The sequence below is a fragment of the Lissotriton helveticus genome, chromosome 9 (assembly GCF_964261635.1).
Source record: "Lissotriton helveticus chromosome 9, aLisHel1.1, whole genome shotgun sequence".
In the NCBI taxonomy this organism is placed as follows: domain Eukaryota; kingdom Metazoa; phylum Chordata; class Amphibia; order Caudata; family Salamandridae; genus Lissotriton; species Lissotriton helveticus.
The window spans coordinates 342,667,492-342,691,531 of NC_136070.1; the positions used below are offsets into that span (position 1 = coordinate 342,667,492).

At 45.1% G+C, this 24,040-nt stretch overlaps 1 protein-coding gene across 2 annotated transcripts in view; it reads right to left on the reverse strand.

Moving 5' to 3' along the window:
* ATXN3 (ataxin 3) overlaps window positions 1–24,040 on the reverse strand; it is a 356,331-nt gene that overhangs the window by 29,281 nt on the left and 303,010 nt on the right. Inside the window, exons 9-10 of one of the 2 annotated variants that reach the window (XM_078660070.1) lie at window positions 20,444–20,567; window positions 18,283–18,365 (exon numbers count right to left, since the gene is read on the reverse strand). In XM_078660070.1, coding sequence (XP_078516196.1) covers window positions 18,283–18,365; window positions 20,444–20,567 — 207 coding nt within the window. The remainder of the gene's footprint in view (window positions 1–18,282; window positions 18,366–20,443; window positions 20,568–24,040) is intronic. The other variant, XM_078660071.1, reaches the window with a different exon arrangement.

Genomic DNA, 24,040 nt, shown 5'->3' on the forward strand with positions numbered 1-24,040 from the left:
GCGGCAAGAGGAAGGTGTGACAATTAGCGATTGTAGAGGGACCGGAGCCTCTACGTCTTTTTCATTTGTAAGATGTGTCAAGTAAGGGGATGGCTGAAACCAATAATAGGCAAAGCGAGCCTGAGCACTCAAGTAGTGTAATTCTGGACCAGGGGCTTCAACACCACCCTGAAGGCCATTCCTCGGCTCTAAGCTATGGAACAATCTGCTGTAATACCTGAGATCCTGCACCTCGCTGCCCTATTTCCACAGACAACTAAATACGTGACTGTTTTGAATCCATATGAGTTGGAATTAACTTTATCTGTAGCTATAAACCCCGGGAAACTCTGAGTGAGTAGCTGTTTGGGCTATATAAGCATTTAACATGGCGCCGTGCCTACTGTCCTCTAGCCAGGCAGCTTTATGTTACAGCTCTGTCTGAATATAAGCGTGATATTTTAGCCGCTAAAAAAGATTACTTCACTGGACGCATCCTGGCGGCTGAGAATCAGCCTCGAGAGATTTTTGCAATGGTCCATGAGCTGGCGGCTTCCGACAGGACGCAGCAAAAAATTCCTCCCTCACAGACTCTGTGCAATTCCCTTAATGAGTTCTTTATAAAAAAAGTGGCTACCATTAAGGCAAATATTCCCCCCCCCCCCTTCACCCTCCTTTTGTGAGTGCCCCATCCCAACCAACAGCCAGTCTTTAGCCTATATTCCCCCTCTGACTCTAGACTCACTTCCCCCTCTTCTCAGACGGGTGAAATCTGGCTCCCCCGCTGATATCTGCCCAGCACGTATATTAAGTCAGATTTTCCTAGATTGCCCCTCCCCTGCCCTCACCCTACTAAATGAGTCATTTGAACAGGGCATTGTCCCTCTTCCTTTCAAGGCTGCTACGATCATCCCCATCCTAAAAAAACCCGGGGCAGACCCTGGAGTCCCGGCCAATTATCGGCCAATTTCCCTCCTCCCTTTCCTAGGGAAGATTGCTGAGTCCCATCTTACTCAGGTCTTAAGCTCCTTTATTGAGGATAGCAACTATCTTGCCCCCTGCCAAGCAGGCTTTCGCCCGCGCCATTCCACAGAGAAGGTGGTTATTTCAGTTCTGGACCAACTCAGGGAGGGATTGGACTCCAACGTGCCCCAGGCCCTCGTTTTACTAGATCTGTCCGCCGCCTTTGACACGGTGGACCACTCCATTCTTTTACGCCGTGTCAAGTCGGCGGGCATCGAGGGCCCCCCTTTGGCCTGGTTGGAGTCCTTCCTGTCAGACCGTTCCCAGGCTGTCCATCTGGCAGAATTTGCCGCTCCTTCTCGTGAAATTACCTGTGGGGTCCCCCAGGGCTCTTCCCTTTCCCCTTTACTTTTTAACTTATATATTTTTCCCCTCATTTTTGCTTTGCAGCACATGGAGGTCGCGGTGTATAACTACGCTGACGACCTCCAACTTATTTTTGATTTGTCCTCGACCTCGCCAGGTCAAACCAGCTTCCAGTCCGTGATGTTATTCATCCGCGATTGGATGAATACGAACCATCTGAAATTAAATCCGGACAAAACGGAGCTGGTCTTGACGGGCGGTGTCGCCAATCCTTGGTCACCCCTTTTTTGGCCCCCTTCCTTAGGTACCCCTCCCACCCCTTCCTCATCAGTTAAAACGCTGGGCATCACTCTTAATCACCAACTTACACTTCATTCACACATCAGTTCAGTTGTTTCCTCTTGTTTTTTTTCCCTACGAACTATTAGGAAAATATCCCGTTTTTTTTCTGTCCCCGCCCTCAAATTGATCATAATGGCCATGGTTTTGTCAAAAATCGACTACGGGAACATCGTCCTTAATGGTGCTCCCGCATACGCTTTTCACCGGCTTCAGCTGGTCCAGAACCAGGCAGCTCGCCTGGTTTATGGCCTGGCTAAGTCACATCACTCCACTCCCCTTCTGAAAGCCCTCCACTGGCTCCCTATTAAGCAGCGGGCACTGTTTAAATTGGGATGCCTCACTTTTCAAGCTCGAGCAGGCACCGCCCCGGCATTTATCAACTCTGCCGTTACGAACTACTGCCCGCCGAGAGCTCTCCGCTCCTCTTCTCTGGGCTTGCTGGCAGTACCGCGTTTTAAGAAGAAAAGGGCTGGTGGTCAGAAATTCTCAGTTCTGGCCCCCACCTTTTGGAATGCACTCCCCCCTTCAATAAGACTCCTGCCATCCTACATGGAATACCGCAGGGCCTTAAAAACTTTACTGTTTCAGCAAGCGTTCAATGATTAGCCACTGTTCTCTATTTTGCTTGTTTTTACCATTGTTGCCCCTAGCGCCAAGAAACTGCTTAGTACACGAGCGCTTTAGAAATGTTTTTAAATTCAAATTCAAATTAACATAACTGATGAAAGAGTAACATGAGTGTCTTACACTTAATTCTGGGCTGCTTGCCCTCCCATGTCAATTTAGTCAGTTGAGTTCATAGCAAGTGTAAAAGGCCTTGAGTGTACTGGCTATTTTTACAAACAAAGTACTTTGGGGAGGATGACCATCTTGGTAAGCTCTACTCTGTCTGGTGAGAGAAAGTGGTAGCAACATCCAGCACGTAATGTGCTCAGGAAGCTGGTCCCATCACAACACCATGGTTTTTCCTCTTGACCACATACATACCTTGACTGACCCATACACCCAGGTATTTTAGAGACTTGCTGCAACATTTCAGCGGGAAGTCTGGTGTGAATCTAAGTGTGCTAGTAGTGAGAGGGAATATCAGATTTAAATTGTTACACCCGACAGCAACAAATTTGATGTATCCTCATGGTCATGTTGAGGCATCCAGGGGGGTCCTAACATAAAGGGTCATATCATCCGCACACAAAAACATGAGGACATAGTGGCTGGTATAACAAAGCGTGTGTTCTGAATAGTGTTGGTTGGGCTTTTGAGCGAGGGGCTCCAGTGCAAGAGCGGAGAGGAGAGAGACGGCAGCCCAGCCTCGTGAGACAGCAATAGGTGAAGCAGTCAGTGACTCCATTTACTTGAAATCTTGCCACCTAAGAAGAATACAAAATCATAATCCAGCCCTGGAACTGTTGAGGCAAACCCATTTTGCACAGTATACTGAATAGAAATTCCCATTGTAGGTAATGAAATGCCCTAGAGGCATCAAAAAAGGCAGCAACAGCAGGAAGAACCGGATCCACATTTCAGCAGGATAAAGAGAGTGTGCAGATTATGAGCTGTAGAAAGGCCTGGAATAAACCCAGACTGGTTCGGTCTCATCAGGTCGGGCATAATAAGTTTTAAACGGTTGGCTATTCATTTGGCAGGGATTTTGAAATCAAAGTTCAGAAGCAAAAGGGGTCTGTAGGACTAACATTTACATGCTGGTTTTTCTAGCTTCTTGAGTGGAATGATTATCCCTGGCTTGGGATCTGCATCTGAACTGCACTTTCCTGCCAATGGGGGAGACACAGAATCTGTATCAGCTGAAGCAGGCTCAGTTTCTTCAATGTACAATGATGTCCCGTATGGCTCGTGAGATCTGGACGGAGTTCCCAGACGTGCCTCTGGAGTCTCGGACACTATAACTCCTATTGGATCCTGGCTCCAATAGGGGTTTGATATCCCATATTTACAAAGCTCTCAAAGGGGATCGACAGATTTACATGACGGAGGCTTCGAGACAGATGGACGGATGATTTGCTGAGCCACCTTTGAAGGGGGCCTGGAAAAGAGCCTGTGCTCAGGTCCAAGAAGTGACTAGTAACACATGGTTTGAAACATACCCAGTGTTACCACTTGCATCACACTTATTTGACGCTTCTAGGCGGCATAGGATCCACTCGTCGCGTTTGGCTGTCAGCCCCAGATGTGGGACAGATCCGACGACCTGTCTCCATATGATTTGGGAATGTAACAAACTACAGTGTTACTGGGCAAAGGTCCTGAGAGTACTGCAAGAGATCACATGTATTCAGGTGTCTACCTCGGTTGCACACTGTCTGTTTGCTCGCAACCCCGAAAAAAGGGGCTAAGATGAGGCACTGGTTTACGCTAATTGGACTGGTGCTGGCTAAGCGACGTATAGCTATCCACTGTACACAGTCCAGTCTGCCACCCACCCGGAAATGGATGGCGGACATCCGTTAAAGGTAAGTGGCAGAGGAAGAAGGTTACGAGCGGTGAACACTGAGAAGAATGCAGAACAGGATTTTGTGTTCTGAGGTGAGTTGGAGGCATGACCGCTGGAGTGTGCCTCTCCCATGGTTACCCAGGATGCAGGAGGAGCAGATCCTTTTGTGAGTGTGTAGGGAGATCTCTCCGGTATGTTCCTGGATAAGTGCAGGTATGGCTGGTTGCCAGTACTCATTGATGCAGGGACTGAGACTGTTGATTCGCAGTCCCTCCTTCCCTCCTGCCTTCTCCACCCCTCCGCCTACCCCCTACCTTTGATCCATCTTCTGCCTGCTGTACTAGAGACCCACTGTTGCTGCTTAGTTTTACGGTTTGTTTGCTGTACAAATACCTGCATCCTGTGACAAGAAGTGAGTCTGACTATTTCTGAATTGGTCCTTCCCTAGCGGATGGATGCTGATAGTATATAGATTGACATTTTGCTCCTGAACTCAACGATCAGAAGCACCCAATCCTGGCTGGCCGATAATCATCTCAAACTCAATGCTCTGAAAACACTCAATGTCCAACCCACCATCGTGGACTCAGCAAAATCTTTAGGCATAACCCTCGGCACCAATCTCAACATGCAGCAACACATCAGCAAGGCAACTAAGGGAGCGAATTTCCAAATCAATACCCTGAGGAAACTTAAACCTTTCCTCCCAGCCAATGACTTCCAAACCGCAGTACAAGCACTAGTCATCCCTCGAATAGAATATGGCAGCGTCGCCCTCTGCGGACTCCCTCTAACTACTACCGCACCCCTAAGAGCTTCTCTAAACGCTGCAGCGAGGCTCATCACTGGGTCAAAAAAGCACTTTCATATTTCCCCTGACTTGAAATCCCTGAACTGGCTGCCTTTTGAAGCCAGAATCCATCTGAAAATCGCATGCATGACTCACAAGGCGGTACACCTGAACTCTCCCGGCTACCTCACCCAGAAGTTGACAATCTCTGGCGGCGCTAGAAACACTAGAGGCACAAACAATCTTCTGCTGAAACCTCGTAGATTCCGGAAGGAAAAAACCTATAAACGCTCCTTCTCAGGAATGGCACCCAGAATCTGGAACTCACTCCCTCCCGAAACTAGGCTCATCTCTTCCACCACACTCTTTAAGAAAGAAGTAAAAGCTATCCTCATGGCAAAATACACCTGAACTATTAATTCGGTCTCCTTAAAGAATATACACCGATCTGTACTACTTGTTTGACCCCGTTGATTATTTGTATCACTTGTATTATTGATTTACATGATTGGCTTTGCCCTCACTTATCTGTACTGTATGCTCCTCTGACTTACTTGTTTGACTATGCTCCCTCATGTACCCCTTCTGTGTAAAGCGCTCTGATATCTGCAAAGATCTTGTCCGCGCTATATAAAACTTTCAAAATAAATAAATAAATAAATTGATTTAGAGACAGATGTTCACTAACTCATTTATATGGGGGTGGCTACTGCTTTGCACTGTTACATATGCCAGTCGGGATGTGATATGATGCCATGTCTTGTACTATGTTTCCCTTTAAAAAAAATATGTTAAAAAAAATTAAAAAAATACAAATAAAAAAATATATCGGGGAGTGTGACCTGACCCCGAGGTGCGGATGCCAGCAATGTGTTTCCCTGCTTGCTTGATTATTAATCTGATATAGTGCGAACTCGTAACATTATATCACTTTTCAGCATTCTCATCACAGATGTACGGTGACATGAGAACGGTGTTTATTTTATCGGGGCTATTAATCCTTTGGGATTCGAGGCGGACTTGATTTGGACTAATGTGTAAAATAGCAGCATTGTTTTTTTAACATTTTAATTTATGTTCGTTTTTATTTAAAAGTGTCATATGAGAAGATCTGGCGGCACGGCGTTTAATATCCATAACATTCCCACTTGTGGCAGATAAAACTATTCAAATAGGCGTCTTCCACAGTAAACAGCAACATTGGTAGAATTGTTGATTTGCACGGTGCAATTAATGTATTTCTTCTTATGCATAAATTGGTTTACCTGCCCCAGTGGTAATACTCTATTTTAGAGAGCATACAATCATGGTGGGTGGATAATGTATGATGCATATTTATGAGTCTGTTATTTATGTCTACACTTACCTTAAGTGGGAAGGGCTATATATATGATGTAAATGATGGCGCCAAACAGATTGAAAAAGGCTTCCTGAAAGCCGAAACGCGTATCTCTTATCTCAGGGGTTGAGGGTGGACCTGAGAAATAAATATTTGCCACATCTTGATTACCTCGTGTCCGTGCCTTCGTCCATGGAGTTTTCTGTGGAAGCTGGATTGTTTGTTCATTTGGTTGCAGCGCAGGCGGTCTTGGCGCTGCTCACGGACCACCAGTCGTTTGTGGCTCTCCCTTCGGGCCGCTGTTTCTTGGAGGAGTACGGGAGTACTAGTGGGAGAGCCCCCAACTAGACAGCCAGTAAAAGGAATGAGGATGACAGCGGTGGGAGACTAGGGTCCTGGAGCGGGGCGGTTTTCACAACTGCCAGCACAGGATCTGTGTCTTCCCAGAATGAAATGCCTCACCCAGGAGACTGGCACTTGTTGGTGACAGGGCACTGCAGTAGCCAACGCCGAAGCGGTGAGGTCAGTCTTGGCGTACATATCTTTATGCATCGATCCCCTTCAACCTCTGTGTTTGAATTGAACTCATTTTTGCTGCCTATTATTCAAGTCCATGACATTTCCTGCCTCCAGTCCGGTTTATTTTCATCTGCGGTGTTAATCTTTACAAGTTGAACTGAATTACGTTTTTGCATTCCATCTTGGATCACGTTATACCAAGCAGCACTATGGGATATGTAGTCTTATGCGCAGACTCAGAGGCTGACATTTATGTCGATAGTTCACACATGGAGTGTGACCTGACCCCGAGGTGCGGATGCCAGCAATGTGTTTCCCTGCTTGCTTGATTATTAATCTGATATAGTGCGAACTCGTAACATTATATCACTTTTCAGCATTCTCATCACAGATGTACGGTGACATGAGAACGGTGTTTATTTTATCGGGGCTATTAATCCTTTGGGATTCGAGGCGGACTTGATTTGGACTAATGTGTAAAATAGCAGCATTGTTCTTTTAACATTTTAATTTATGTTCGTTTTTATTTAAAAGTGACATATGAGATAAGATCTGGCGGCACGGCGTTTAATATCCATAACATTCCCACTTGTGGCAGATAAAACTATTCAAATAGGCGTCTTTCACAGTAAACAGCAACATTGGTAGAATTGTTGATTTGCACGGTGCAATTAATGTATTTCTTCTTATGCATAAATTGGTTTACCTGCCCCAGTGGTAATACTCTATTTTAGAGAGCATACAATCATGGTGGGTGGATAATGTATGATGCATATTTATGAGTCTGTTATTTATGTCTACACTTACCTTAAGTGGGAAGGGCTATATATATATGATGTAAATGATGGCGCCAAACAGATTGAAAAAGGCTTCCTGAAAGCCGAAACGCGTATCTCTTATCTCAGGGGTTGAGGGTGGACCTGAGAAATAAATATTTGCCACATCTTGATTACCTCGTGTCCGTGCCTTCGTCCATGGAGTTTTCTGTGGAAGCTGGATTGTTTGTTTATATATATATATATATATATATATATATATATATATATATATATATATATATATATATATATATATATATATATATATATATATATATATATATATATATATATATATATATATATATATATATATATATATATATATATATATATATATATATATATATATATATATATATATATATATATATATATGTTCTTTGTTTTCACACACAGTAGGATCAACAGGGGGAAACACCATATTTTTTGTTGATGTGTAAATCAGTAGTTCCCCGACTATACTGATTAAAAGTTCTTCTGGGATTGAGACAATGTGGTTTCTCTTCTTTCAACTGTTTAAAAGTTGGAAAGAATGCCATTAATACAACTTTGGCCAAAAATGACAGTTCCAATTACATCTCTCATTTAGAAAATACACCAATAGAGAAGTGAGGTAGAGAGGTCCTGTAATTCTATCAGTCTTTGCAGGTGACTGCAACTTGATTTTTGTTTCTTTGTAAAAAAAAAAAAAGAACGACTATGTTAGAACTTAAACAGCACCCCAGATGAAAACTTGCAGACTAGATTAACGTCCTCCAGAAATGCTTTCTAAGAATACATTGATACTAGTTATTCAATTGCTTCAGAAGCTAAACCATCTTAAAACTTAATCATTGGTCAAAAAAGAAAATACAAGCTGGCATGGCCAACAGTTAGCATCCAAAGTGCCTGTATCCATTCCCTTCTCCAACAGAAACAGAACAAACTTGAGGATGTTTAAGATCATCCATGGCAAGCGGTCTATAGAATGCTCTTCAGCCATCAGATAAAGACAGCTGATTTGCTGCAATAAAAAACTGTTGAAGAAGGATATCTGGCACAAAGCACAAAGGACTTCCAGCGCTATATCATACTTGCCAAATCTAGCCTCTCAAGTGCTGGGCTAGAAGTTGTAGCAAGGCCACATTTGGGTGCAGCACTTGGCCTTTGCACTGCGCCAGAAGGATGCCTGACAAGGAGCTGCCTGGAGGGCTTACAACTCAGCAGCAAAACATATGGGCACAACGGGCTTTGAGCACAATCTGGGGTATTCATAGTAATGTGCACATTGTGTTGCTTTCCTTCCTCCACCTCTCTGCAGACTTCAACGCTGTGTATCATAACATCCTCGTGTTAAGGCTTGGAGAGGTGGAAATCAGAAGTTACACCTTAGAATGGATTCAGTCTTTTTTTTATCACAAACCTAATCAGACAACATTAAAACATGCCTTTAGAAGGACGGTGGGCTCTGTCTTATTAAGCATTCCTCCGAGGATCGTCGCTACGCTTTTCAACTTCTACATAGTTCCCATGGCTAAGCTTATTGGCATATACTATCTGACGTTATGAGCTATGCGGATGACACTCAACTGATTAACAGGCTTGACAACAATATTGAATCATCTCGCCTCAATTCCAGTCACATCTCAGGGTAGTAGACTACTGGATATCCACTAATGTCAATCTTAATTAAGGCAAAACCTAAGGTCATGGTACTAGATAGCCATCCTTCTGTATGGGCGCCCAGCTGGTGGCCCAATGTTCTGGGCCAATGTACATCCCCCACCACAACTGTGAAGAATATTGGGAGTCCTGTTGGATGACCTGCTCTATTTCAAACTGCAGATATCTAAACATATCTAAAGTCTCGGCAAACTGTGAAAAAGAAAAACCTTTACTGTAACATTCAAGCACTTACTTGCTGTATACTTAATTATACAAATGCCCTATAGCTTGATCTCATTGCGGGTACAACCCACCATCTTCTAACTGTTCTACCTGCTGAATCACTCACCCTTTTAAAGCCACATTTCAGCTTTACATTGCCCTCCAATCAAGTTTTTGCATTTGTTTTAAACCCTTACACAACAATGTCCCCTTAGTCATTTATTATGTTCTCCCGGCATGTGCCTTCTCACCATCTAAGGTTTTTCACAACTCTCCGATTAGAATTCCCCAAGATTTTTTTCTCATCAGGTCCCAAAAGCTTTGAAATCCCTTCCTCCAAAGAAAAGACAAGATTTCAACTATCATGATTTCAGGACGAAACTGAGAAGCTGGCTCTTTAAAATAGATGGTTCCTATACCCAGCGTGCAAAATGTCAGTGAAAACACCACCAAAAGGAATACCATTTCCATCTACAACAACATGTGATTACAGACGCAACTGTGGCAAATGGTTGCACGAAGATCAACACATGGGCACCTAAGTCGAAGAACCACCCAACCAGCATAAGCATCCAAATGCAAACATATTCCCACCTTCTCATGCCCATCAATGTCACTGGCCAGGCTTGGCTTCTTTTTTTTTTTGCCTTAATAATAATCAGACCTATGCCCAGGGACCAAAATAATGAATTTAGAAAACTGAACAATGATATAATATTACAGTTTGTGACATTGCCTTTTTTATATGTTTTTCAGTGTTGTGTTTTATGTCCTGTTGCAAATGACGGACTCCTGAAGAAGGCAATAGCCGAAACGCGCGTAGAGTTCCCATCCACCGCTTTTGCTAACTCCACTAGCCCAACCCAACAATTTAGTCATTTGTGGTTCTCTTTCTTTTTTCCTCTGTTGTTTCTAACTTGTCTTCACATTTTTTTGAATTATAAAATGTATGTTATTGAAATCTTTTACTGAATATATGCATTTTTTATAAAAAGAATTTTCCAACAAAAATGAAGAAAAGATTATAAATAAACTATAAATACTATTTTGTATACAAATAACATGTTTGGTTTCTATTAATAATGGTCATTTGTCACAACATTTAACTTAATAATTTATGTGAGTTTTCCCTGGGTTTTTGGCTTATTTATTGCGTTCACTACTGTTTTGTTTTTTCAAAAACTGGCCAGGCTTGTACCTTCAGGGTGAGGGTTTTCCTTGCTCAACACATGCACAGGACATTTCAGTTCCTGCACCAATCCCTCAAATTAATAATAAAAAAAAAAAACATCCTCTGCTAGTTTATCACCAGCATTTAGTAGCTACAAAATTTTCCTTCTCATCCTCCCCACTGATGGTCGAGCAACGCCACTCACTCAACTCTCTCGAAGATAGTCCTCCCCTGGTCTCTTTTATCCATTGAAAAAGCTGAGTGGAGCCATTGGGATTCGCGAATGTGACCACGAAGTCAAGCACAGATTCCCAGAATGGATACACTAATCCACTGAGCCACCAGTCCCTGCTTGTTTCGGTCAATTCTCTATGACTCTCCTTTTTCACTACTTTACTCTTGCTTTCTCTTATCTCTTTTTATTGCTTTCTCTCAATGTTCCTTCCTTTTGCTCTATCTTGTTCTGCTTCTACGTTTTTATCTGTTGACTTTTGTTCCTATATGCATGGGTCTGAAAGAGATTGAAGAATCCTACAAGTAAAGTCCAGACAAAAAGCAGGGATAACGTGTGTAAACGGAAATCAGCGGTGACTGTGTGTTTACTTTCCTTTGTAGGTCTCGCCTGAGACGGCGCATGCGCTGTCTCTTCAAGACATTTAGTAAGTGGCTTTTAAAAGTGCCACCAAATTCTTTTGCTGGCCAACAGCTTGCGTTCACGAGCTTGTGCACGTGCACAGCTGCCATCTGTGTTTTTATTCCTGTAATCAGGCTCCTCTGCTTGCACTACCCCCCCCCCTCCCTTTTCCCCCTCCCTCCTGGTCAGTTTAATTTGTGTCTTCTATCACTGTGAATGCTCCTGCTTCCACCAGGCACACACACCATCAGTCGTCAGTGCACGATTTCAACAGGCACACACACCACCAGCCGTCAGTGCACGCTTCCACCAGGCACACACACCACCAGCCGTCAGTGCACGCTTCCACCAGACACACACACCACCAGCCGTCGGTGCACGCTTCCACCAGGCGCACACACCACCAGCCGTCGGTGCACGCTTCCACCAGGCACACACACCACCAGCCGTCGGTGCACGCTTCCACCAGGCACACACAACCCCCAGCGGTCAGTGCACTCTTCCACCAGGCCCACACACCAATAGCTGTCAATGCACGCTTCCACCAGGCACACACACACAGCACCAGCTGTCGGTGCACGCTTTCACCGGGCACACACACCACCAGCCGTCAGTGCACGCTTTCACCAGGCACACACACCACCAGCAATCAGTGCACGCTTCCACCAGGCACACACACCACCAGCCATCAGTGCACGCTTTCACCGGGCACACACACCACCAGCCGTCAGTGCACGCTTTCACCGGGCACACACACCACGAGCCGTCAGTGCACGCTTCTACCAGGCACACACACCACCAGCCATCAGTGCATGCTTCCACCAGGCACACACACCACCAGCCGCCAGTACATGCTTTCACCTGGCACACACACCCCCAGCCATCAGTGCACGCTTCCACCAGGCACACACACCACCAGCTGTCAGTGCACGCTTCCACCAGGCACACACACTACCAGCCGTCAGTGCATGCTTTCACCAGGCACACACACACACCACCAGCTGTCGGTGCACGCTTTCACCGGGCACACACACCACCAGCCGTCAGTGCACGCTTCCACCAGGCACACACACCACCAGCCATCAGTGCACGCTTTCACCGGGCACACACACCACCAGCCGTCAGTGCACGCTTTCACATGGCACACACACCACGAGCCGTCAGTGCACGCTTCTACCAGACACACACACCACCAGCCATCAGTGCACGCTTCCACCAGGCACACACACCACCAGCCGTCAGTGTACACTTTCACCAGGCACACACACCACCAGCCGTCAGTGTACACTTTCACCAGGCACACACACTACCAGCCGTCACACACTACCAGCCATCGGTGCATGCTTCCACCAGGCACACACCACCAGCCGTCAGTGCACGCTTTCACCAGGCACACACACACACACACCACCAGCGGTCGGTGCACGCTTTCACCGGGCACACACACCACCAGCAGTCTGTGCATGCTTCCACCAGGCACACACACCACCAGCTGTCAGTGGACGCTTTCACCAGGCACACACACCACCAGCCGTCAGTGCACGCTTCCACCAGACACACACACCACCAGCCACCAGTGCACGCTTCCACCAGCCGTACGTGTGCGCTTTCACCAGGCACATACACTACCAGCCGTCAGTGCATGCTTTCACCAGGCACACACACACACCACCAGCTGTCGGTGCACGCTTTCACCGGGCACACACACCACCAGCAATCTGTGCACGCTTCCACCAGGCACACACACCACCAGCCATCAGTGCACGCTTTCACCGGGCACACACACCACCAGCCGTCAGTGCACGCTTTCACCGGGCACACACACCACGAGCCGTCAGTGCACGCTTCTACCAGGCACACACACCACCAGCCATCAGTGCACGCTTCCACCAGGCACACACACCACCAGCCGTCACACACTACCAGCCATCGGTGCATGCTTCCACCAGGCACACACCACCAGCAGTCAGTGCACGCTTTCACCAGGCACACACACACACCACCAGCGGTCGGTGCACGCTTTCACCGGGCACACACACCACCAGCAGTCAGTGCAAGCTTCCACCAGGCACACACACCACCAGCTGTCAGTGCACGCTTTCACCAGGCACACACACCACCGGCCGTCAGTGCACGCTTCCACCAGACACACACACCACCAGCGCACGCTTCCACCAGCCGTAAGTGTACGCTTTCACCAGGCACATACACCACCAGCCATCAGAGCCCGCTTTCATCAGGCACACACACCACCAGCCTTCAGTGCACGCTTTCACCAGGCACACACACCACCATCGCAGCAGGCAGGCTCTTCTCAGAGTTTCTTGGTAAATATGTGTTCGATGCTAGGGAGGGAGTGGGTTGAGTTTCCTTAAATCATGCGGAGTATGCAGGTGCAGTGCATGAACTCCTATGTGTGAGTGAGTCATGCTGCCTGGGGCTCACTCACTCCACACTTGTAAATTGCGCCTGCACCAGGCTTTTTCTCATCTGCAAATTTTGGCGCATGTGCACAGCTAGGCAGCTCCCACACCCCCGGGAATGACTGCTTCCTACAACCAGAATGGAAACAACATTCAGAGCAATGAAAACAAGTTCATTTGATGCAAAGAACTGTTAACAAAAACCACGTGCAGCTATTGTAGATCTGGCAACTTAAACAAAACAGCAACAAAAAACAACCAAGCATTGGCATAGCCAATAGGTCTCGCTTTTTGGACCCTATAAGTATTTAGTTATGCAGCAGAATATCCTTGGTGCAACAACACCAACTGTTGCATGGCTAAACACTTATAAGGTCCCAAATGCGAGACCTATTGGCTATGCCAATGCTTGTTTATCACATGCCCGCCCTTCTCAAAGAGCAGGGACTATTTTTGTGGCTTGCTGTCTCACTAATCTGCATGTCTACCTCTTCTTTGCATTTGTTATTTTCAGTGGATATCCAGGTCAAGGTGCAACTCTTTTTGCCGAGTCAAAGTTTCCATACAGAGCTTCAAGCATGCTTTCCTCTGTCCCGGTCTCTCTCTTTGTCTGCTGCTGCTTCTTTTATTCTATCCATTCCTGTATGTGGCCAATCTGTGTCTGCCACCAACAGCCTTTTTCTCTATCCACCAGATTGTATCTAACCCCTAACAGCCTCTTTGCAATTACATGGCTTTTTGTGTGGCGGTGTATTTTAAAACATTTTTATATAGTGCACGCTCAACCCAACGGCATTAGAACACTTTACATGAGCACCACATTCGGTTACAAAAGGTCAGATTAAGTGATTTACCCTGGATCACAGGATATTGAGCAGCCGCTACGTCTCAAACCTGGTTTCCCAGTTCCAAATTCGGCAGCTCTGGCTATTATCTCCTCCCTGCATCTATGTATCGCATTATTTTCTGCACTTTGTATAACCTTTAATAATAAGTATGTTCATTCTGGTCTGTTTCTGTCCTTTTTCTGCCTGTATTCCAATATGTCTCTATGAGAAAGTGCCCTCTTTCTTGCATGGTATGCCCCCACTTTTGCTGAATTGCTGATGTTCTTTGACTGAGTGTGCCCTGGGCTCCTGCTAATCAGGTAGCCAGGGCCTATGTTCCTTCCCTAAAACTGCATTGAAGCCTAAACCCAATTGGCATCTCTGGCCACATGTCAGCCCCTGGTAAATGGTGCCACAGGTACCCAGGGCACTGTGACCAGAGAAGGCCTCTAAGGGCTGCAGCACTTATTGTGCCACCCTGTACCCTAACCCTCACACACTGCCTTTGCAGGCTGCGTGTCTTGGTGCAGAACAAAGTGAAGAGTCGAAATGGCACACATACCTGCGTGCCATGCCCAAAAACCACTGCCCTGGCATACATCAGTCACCCCTCTAGCTGGGTGCCCTATGCCAGTGGTGAGGGTACAGGTGCATGAGCCCTGTACCCCTACAGTGCCCAAGTCCATTCCTGGGCACTGTAAATACAGTGCTGCCATTAAGAGTATATGGTGCTGGGATTTTTTCATTACTAACTCCACAACACCATGATGGCTACAATGAAGACTGGGAAGTTTGGTATCAAACTTCTCAGCACATTAAACCCACACTGATGCCAGTATGGGATTTAATGTAAAATGCACAACAGAGGGCATCTTAAAGATGCCCCCTGAAACTCAACCAAATTCTAGTGACCTGACTGAGTGGCTGCCTAGGCTTCCACCACCAGACATGTTTCTGGACCCCCTGGGTCGAGAGCTGCTGCTCTATGGGGCCTGATGCACTGCACATCCTGGGTCGAGGTGCCAAGCCTCCTCCCCCAGGATGGGCAGGGTTCACGAAGGATAAGCTTCAAAGGCATGCCGCCTCTCCAGACCATTTGCTACTTTCAGCAACTGGTCCCCACTGGTTCTACCCCCCACTTTGGGTGGGAGAACCGGTGGGAAAAACAAGTGAGGTAGAGAGGTGTGCCCACCTGTGCCAACTCCACCCCTCAGGTGGGGGAGGGGAGGTGAAGCACAACCTTGAGTCCCGCCATCTTGAGGATGGGGAGACTCAGCCAACCAGGGACAGGCTCCCGCACCCCTCCCACTGGAGAGTGGCAGAATAGGGGGTGTACCCACCCCAAGGAAGAGACCCATTGGTCCCTGCCCTTTACCTACCCGTAACGCCCCTAAATTTAGTATTTAGGGGGCACCCTGAACCTTGCTTCCTCAGATCCAGATAAGAAACAAGAAAGAAGATAAGAAGAAGGAATGAAGAGCTGTGCAAAGCTAACAAGAGGACGACGCCTACCGGCCCGTCTCCCCCTCGAAACAGCTCCTACGAAATCCCGGTGTGTCCGAGCAGCCAGCAACCCCAAGAAACCCGGAGGACCTGCCTGCCTTCACTTCTAAAGACTGCATCTCCCATGAACACCGGATTTGTTCAAACTGCAGCTTCTGGTGCCAGCCAGAGACCGTGAATCCAGCCCACTCGGCACCAGCTGAACCTGGCCTGAGCTCAAGTGGAAAAACACCACGAGGTCACCCCAATGATCCTGACCCGAGATCCGGCAAACCCAGACCAGCCTCAAGCCTCCAGCCTAAATCCAGAAGGCCCCCTAACTGCGACCAGGAGCTGGCAAGAAGATACGACCCCAAAAGGCACCCCTGCACCAGACGCCCCACGGCCTTGTGTGCCCAAAACGACAGTGCCTAGCCAACCCTTAACTTCCCAACTTACCTCTCCAAGTGGTGGTCGCACCCAGAAGTCCTTTGTCTCCCTGCCTGCAGTGCTTTTACAAACCGGAGGTTCTCCATAGAAAACAACAGGGCGCCCTACGTCGAAACAGCACTCTGGACCAGGCCGGCCCAGTGCCACGGAGGGTGCACATTTTGTGCGACTTTGTTTCCCCATTCGCCCTGACCTTAACCCTAGGAGCTTTGCTCCCACTACCCAGTGGCCTGCTTGCCAGCAGCGACCAACGAGGCTCCCTATCCCCCATTGAATAACATTGGGGCTCAACACTCTGCGCCCGGCTGCCCTAGTGCCGCTGAGGGTGCAACAACAGTGCATCACTGACCCTGGGGGACCCTTGAGTCTAACTCCAGTACCTTAACTGCCACAGTCGTTTACTTACCTGTGAAATGTTAACCTGTTTTCCTCCCATAGGATAACATTGACACTTTTTGTCCAAAAAGTTTCCAAGTGTGTTATTTTGAAATCAAAAAATATTCGTTAAAAATCGCACAAATAACCAAAACGTGTTTACTCAACTGTTTGCAGGAAATGTCCTAATGCGGAATGAAGGTATCCAGCACGGAGTTAGAAAAGTAACATGAAAAGTAACTTACCTGCAATTTACTATAAAAGCCTATCCATTTCAATGTATTGTATTTGCTAAGTGTTGCATACTACTGCTCCCCTGTAAATCATACAAAGTACAATTTCTATTGCATTTTCAAACTGTTCTATATCCAGTAACTTATTACTGAAAAGTATTTAATGCTTACCTGTGCCAGGCTTGCTTGGTTCTAAAAAATAAACAAAAGTATATTTTTATACAAAAACAATTGGCCTAGAGTTCAGTTCTTGAGTGTGTGAATTCATATGCTGACCGAGTGTGTACATCAGACACTGTCCTCTGATACTGCCTTACTGCTTGACCAAGCTACCACAATCAGAGAGTAAGGTTCTATCTAACTTTAACCTCTGCCTACCTCTGGGGGACACTTGGACTCTATACACACTATACCTCATTTTGGTGTAGTATATATAGAGCCAGTTTCTTACAGTCTCTGGTCTTATCTCCTTGTGTCCTCATCACTTGACTATGCAACATGCAAGCGTGACCATCTCTGACTCCTCCTTTTCCTGGGACTTCACAGTCACACAATTAGTTCTGCTAACCGAAGAGAGGCACCACTTACTTTCTAATGTTATTTTACGGCTCCGTGATGAGCATGTGGTAGAATGCGTGTGGCACTGGTAAGGAGAGCGGATATTTCAAAACCACTGGTTTCCACCACACACCCCTACTTTGCCACTGTTACCAGGCAGGCAGCAATCAAACATCAAGAAGTTGAAATGGTTTGAGGCTGCCTGAATAGTCTCCATATTAATGGATGAATCCTTTATTTAAGGATAGGGAGCAAACACGAGCAATGGAAATGCCAGCCTGCATTCTGGAATGTGTTTTCCTTTTAAGTATAGAAACAGAATATGCTAAATCAAAAAGTATGTTCCCACCAGATCCCGCCAATTTCAACCACTGTGCCAGCATGTAACATCTCTCAGTCAACTACGAGACTAACACAAAAAAGATGCTTATAAAAAGTTAATAAATTGACATTGCTAACATTTTACTTAAATTCGAGATGTCAACACTTTAACTTTGCTGTCTTCAATGCAACTCCCAAGATAGCAAAATGGACCGTTTGGTTAAAAGCCATGAACATGTAGACATTTCTTACCCTACTAGATGAAACAACGAGGTTACATCAAGGCATAGACAAAATAGAAGATGGACGTGTATATCTGATGCAAAAGAGGATACTTTAATGTGGAACACAGTAGGAAAAGAACACCATACCTGGATCAATTCCCAGTGCATTTGAACTTGTAGTTGGCTTCTCATGTAGATCCTCGGTCTGTTCTTGCTGCTGCTGTTGCTGCCTGAATACAACGGACAATGTTACTAAACCAATACAAAAAATGTGTTCAAGACCATAACCGTAGAAAATATTGCAGCAATGGCTCTACATTATTTCTACAGAAACATCCAGTCAATAATTTAAAAAAATGCAGTTTCTATGCTTCGTATGGCATCAAAAAACATCACCAGGTCAACATGAAAATTGACTTGTTACAAATTAAAACTTCATACCCCATCTCAGAATAAATAAAATGTAGAAATGTTTCTTTTTCCTATAATACACAAAAATAAACTGATCTAACCGCTAACATAAAACTAAGTAAATTGAAAATTCTTTTGTAACAATTTCTATCTAAGGGAAGGATTTGGTACCTGCGCTTTAAAAAATAAAATGAAATCCAGGATTAATGGAACACTGTTCCTGTTTTACCATTATCTACTGTGTAATATTAACTGGCAAGGTTACAGCACACTGCTTCCCTTTGCTTTTGTCACCAAGAGTGGAGTAACTAGGAAGAAAAAAGTGGGACATGTACAACACCTCCATGTATTCAAAATGTTCACATAAGTGTCTATTTAGAGGACCTACTTGTGCACAGCACCTGTCTAGCGTGTTTCAGTTCCTTAAAATTACAATTTCACGAATGAGTGCATCAAAAAATTCCAACTAGGAATAATAATGCACAGATTACTTTTTGGGGCATTACATGCTGGCTGTCCTAGATGTTGTATTTGCTTCCTAAACCTTCAATATTTTCCTTTAGGCAAATAAATAGCAAACCCAATCGATTATTTAATTGTTTAGTACTTCATTTAGGAGCATTATTGTTACTGCATTCACAACATATTTCATGATTTTAATATGAAGAACCATAGTCCAAGTTACAAATTGTTACATTAATGTCTTCCATAAAGTGCAAATATAAAATACTTGATGCATTTTGAACTGAAGGCTCTCTCACAGGCATGTATAGTGGGAGATGTAGACTATTTTCATAAAGTGCTAGTGCAGTGTGCAAAACAAATGGAACCAGAGTGACTGACAGATGTAACGTTCGAATGTGATGTTTAGTATTTAGTTGTCCTCCTTATGTCCATCCTGAACAATTTTTGGTTGCATTTTGATGATGTTAATTTATCACATCCCTCCAGTGGGATTCAATAAAGTGAAAAGTTCCGATATTAATATCTACTCTGGTGAGTTTTGCCACAATATTGCTTGATGACTTAATGAAAATTAAATACATCTCCCACAGTCTTGAGCTACTCAGCAACCGACAGGAGTCACATGACTTAGACCAAAAAGAAAAGGAGAAGAGATTGGCGAAATATTTCAAGCTCCACAAGCATTTTAAGAAAATGATTAACATCTCCCATAACCACGAGTTATCCAGTGAATAACTATAAAGTCCTCCATTTTTTGAGAATTATTGTTACTGTATTCACACCCTGTGTTCAAGATGAACAACCAGAGAAGTAAAGTGTTCAACGCTGCTGAGAATGAAGCAGAAACCTACTCTGTTGATGGGAGACAGGCAGACACCCTCTAAACATATTGAAAATGGACGATGGTGCTGACATTTTAAGTAAACACCAGCAGCACAAGACACACTTTAATTTACACTTTGCTTTTCAACATGCCATTATAGATAAACATGCAATTGACTCCCCTGCATTATGACTAGTGATTACTAATGTGACTAACCATTAACTATATGCTTGCTTAAGTTGATAACGTTTTGTTCAATCTGCACAAACGAATTACCTCTTCATTGCTCCAGACTCCCTAAAGCTATTATTGCATTGTTTTCAGGCAGTTTTCGTTTAGAGATATCATGACTCGTGGACATGCTATCAATATTGTATACGATGTTAACTGCTGTAACTTCCTGCAATTGAACATTAATAAAATAAAAAACACACACAATGTTAGTAGGAGAGCCAGAATGAAATGTTGAGCAAACATTTTGCTATAGCAGCAGTGGGAACTATTTTCCCTTTAAGCTACAAGCACAACTCGCACGTTTAAGGCAGGTCTGCAAAACATACACGGTATAATAAAATCAATAAATATTTGAGTAAATATGCATTTTATTACTTTTCAAAGAAGGCTTGTCTTCTCCTACGCAGTTCTTCAGAAGACAACGATTCTGGCTGACTGGCGATAGAAGACTGTTGAATATTTTCGGACTTGGACTCCCGAAAATCCATCTGAACACCTCCTAGAAATAAACAAATATATTGTGTAGTATATGTGCCAATGTGTGTGCCTTGAATTACAAGTGACGAATCCTTCAATGTGTCACAATGCTCCTTTTTAGGTCGAGCAGACGTAAAAAGCAGGCAAAGCCTGCTTTGTCTGCGAAGACAACTTTTGCTGGCGTGTCTGGGGGAATGTGAGACAGCGATCGCCCACGCGCCTCGCTGTGTCAGATTACTTCTCGAGGGCGCGCACGTCGCCGTGCACATCCCCTGCCTGGCATTCACTCTCAATCACACACACATACACCCACGCAGGCACAATGCATACACACACGAAAACGGGCAGACAGACACTCGCCTACACACCACCTCCCCCCCCCACCCCAACCAGTCATCGTGCTACATACACACGCATACACACACGTGCACACACACACACACACACACACGCACACATCCCCCTCACACCCCACTCACCAGGTTCTTCTTGCGTGTCCCTCGGCAGCCAGCGGGTCATTCCGGGTAACAGGCGGGGGCCGCGGGGCTCACCATGAGCACGGGAGCCCCGCTAGCTAACATGGAAATCCTCCAGCGGCCAGAGGAGCGCCTGCTTCCTGTTTTTGTCCGTCCCCGCCCCCGTCCCAACAAAGCTTGCCTGACTTCCTGTTGAAGCCGGGCTGCGGCGGTGAGTTTGCTTGTTCTAATATGTGTGCCAGGTTATCTCTCATCTCGCGTCTCTAGTTTAATTCTGTTCTACAATCTCTACTCTTAGTCCAGTAACATGTCCGTGGTCGTAGTGGTTCAGCGAATTGTATATGTACATCTTGGGAGATGCACTGGTAACCCCTTAATTACAAATAACAAGAGGTCAAGATGCCTGTGCGTTGACAGTTTGTGTTAACGCTAGTGTTTGAGGTTCCTGTCATTACAACACATATGCGGTATTAGTTGTAATGTATATTTTAAGTTTTTCTTATGTCTCTCCGTACATGCGGTCGATTTGAAAAAAAAATATGTTCCTGGCTTGTTTTAAATTGCATTGCTACATGCTCGTTTTAGTGCCCATCTCTGTCGTCTCTTCCCCCCCGAGCCCCCCCCTCCCACCACCACCCGCCCGTTGCTTCTTGGGAGAGAGAGTCACTGCTAGATTCATCTTTTAAGAACATGCAAACATTATTTGCATCCCATGCAATGATTACTGCACGCTGCTTCCGTACATGAAAGTACATCAAAGGCAGAGATATTTAAGAAGCTCCTCAACTAAAGTTAAGGCGAACTCGTCACAACAGCACAGTCTTGCACAATGTCCACCCGAGTTTGAGGTGAGCTGTGCTGTAAAACCTAGATACTGCAGAGAAGACGGGATCACATGCTCGGAGCACAAGGAGGAAGCGATTAATTGCACATTAATTATGTAAATGTGACACAAAGGATGCCATGCATATTTCCAGCTCCATTTTAAATTGACAAAACAGTGGTCTGCAGGACTTAATCAATTAACAATTCCTAATGAAAATAGAAAAACGTCGACTCATTGGAAGATCTGTAATAAGTAAAAACGCAAACCCTGTTTATACCTTACAGGATCTTGAAATAAGTCAATGTCAGTACTACAAACGCACTGCGTTATTGCTAAGTTTTAACACGGACCTGCATATTTGACATTCTGAACTGCAGCCTCGTGCTTTCATTTAACACTGCCCGCTATTCAGGGCTGCCTTGTCAAGGAAGGTGATCTTGCTCAATATGCAGCTTCATGCGCCCTGATATTAACTTTAATGCCAAGATGAATGGTTTACTATGTGTTTCACACTCCTGCTTGTTTCTGGGGTGAGGCTGGAAAACCCGGAATTATTTGAAACAAACAAAAGTCTAAGGGGCAGATTTATGAAGGCCTTGCGCCGCCGGTGCGTCACTTTTAACATGGGAAAAAGTGACGCACCGGCGGCGCAAGGCCTTCATAAATCTGCCCCTAAATATCTGTTATCAGTTAGAGTCGTCCTCTTTGATGTTAATGTTGGAGGGATATGAAGTAGCGCTTATAATGCATCTTCAAGGCTCAGTACAACATACATGTAAAGAGGGCTTGGTGTTTTAAGTCTAAAATTTCAAATAGCAGATAGAGCTTTCAAAAGTCATAATGTAATGTGGCGCTATAATGTGACAATACGACAGGAAGGTGAAGTGTTTGTTCTAATAAGTTCTGATTGGATGCAAGTTCATGCACAGTTTACATGCCACATAGAACACACTTTGTAGTCATATTCTCATTGTCCTCCATCAACATTACTAGTCACTAGATTACATTCTTTATGCACTTTGGCAATTTGCATTATGTAAATGAAAGATGTTTTCAGATTTCTAGGTTCTGATTCTTAGCAATGTTTAAATGTTAAATGACCACCCCCTCAACATCACTCGTCACCTGCGCAGCATCATCTCAGCATCACTTTGCACCATCTCAGCAACACTCAGCACATTACAACATCTCCTCAGCATCACTTAACACCTACTGAACCTCTCATCACACTGCCACTACCCTCTCTCATATCGCAATTCCACTACCCATCTCAACGCTCCCTCACACTCCCTATCTCCTCTCCATACTGCCTACTCACACATGGTACCTTCCTGTACCACCTTGCATTGTGCAAAAGTCTACCTCTCCCCCCAACCCTCTGGGTGCCCCCTCTTCTCGCTCCTCGCAGTCGCTCTCTCTCACACCTCTTTCGTTCTCTCACGCACTCTTCCCGCCATTCTCATATTAGTTCACTTCAGGTCTTCAAGCACAATTTCCTTCCCATGCCTTTTGAACATTTCCGTCCCTCAAACCCATGCTGTCCTCCGCTTTTTAGGGTTTCTTCTGTGTATACTCTTTATGCATTGATAGCCTACTCTACCCTTTTTTCTCTCTTTCTCACTCACTCTTTCTGCTCCTCTATCTAGAGTTCAATCACCACTTCAAGCACAAACTACCTATCCCTCTTTAGCTTCCTTTCCATCTAGTCTGTGCAGCTCTCACCTCTATCTAATCACCATGTCACATAAAGATGCCACTACAGTAATAAACTACACATTAGTCAAATCCACTCCTCACAATTCCAAAAAGAACAACTCCAATTCAAACACATAATTCCACTCCAAACAACATACATCCGCTCCACTCTAAACCAAAACACATTGAACAAAGACATTTTCGTTTACAATACCAATAACTCTAATTCTAGCAAATGCGAGACCTATTGCATTGCAAATGCGTGTTTCTCATGATGTTAATTAGTAGCAGGGACTCTCTGTGAATATGCATATCATTTATGTAAAGTTATTTTGTTTTTCATGTGTAGAAGTTTAAAACATTTAAAAAGGAATCTTTCGTTAACAGAATTACAGCTGGGTGGGGAAAACATCTAACATCCGCCAGTCTGGTATTTCTGGACTTGAACTCACTATCCCCAACTCATGCCGATATAGCCAAGTCACTCTTGGACCCAAG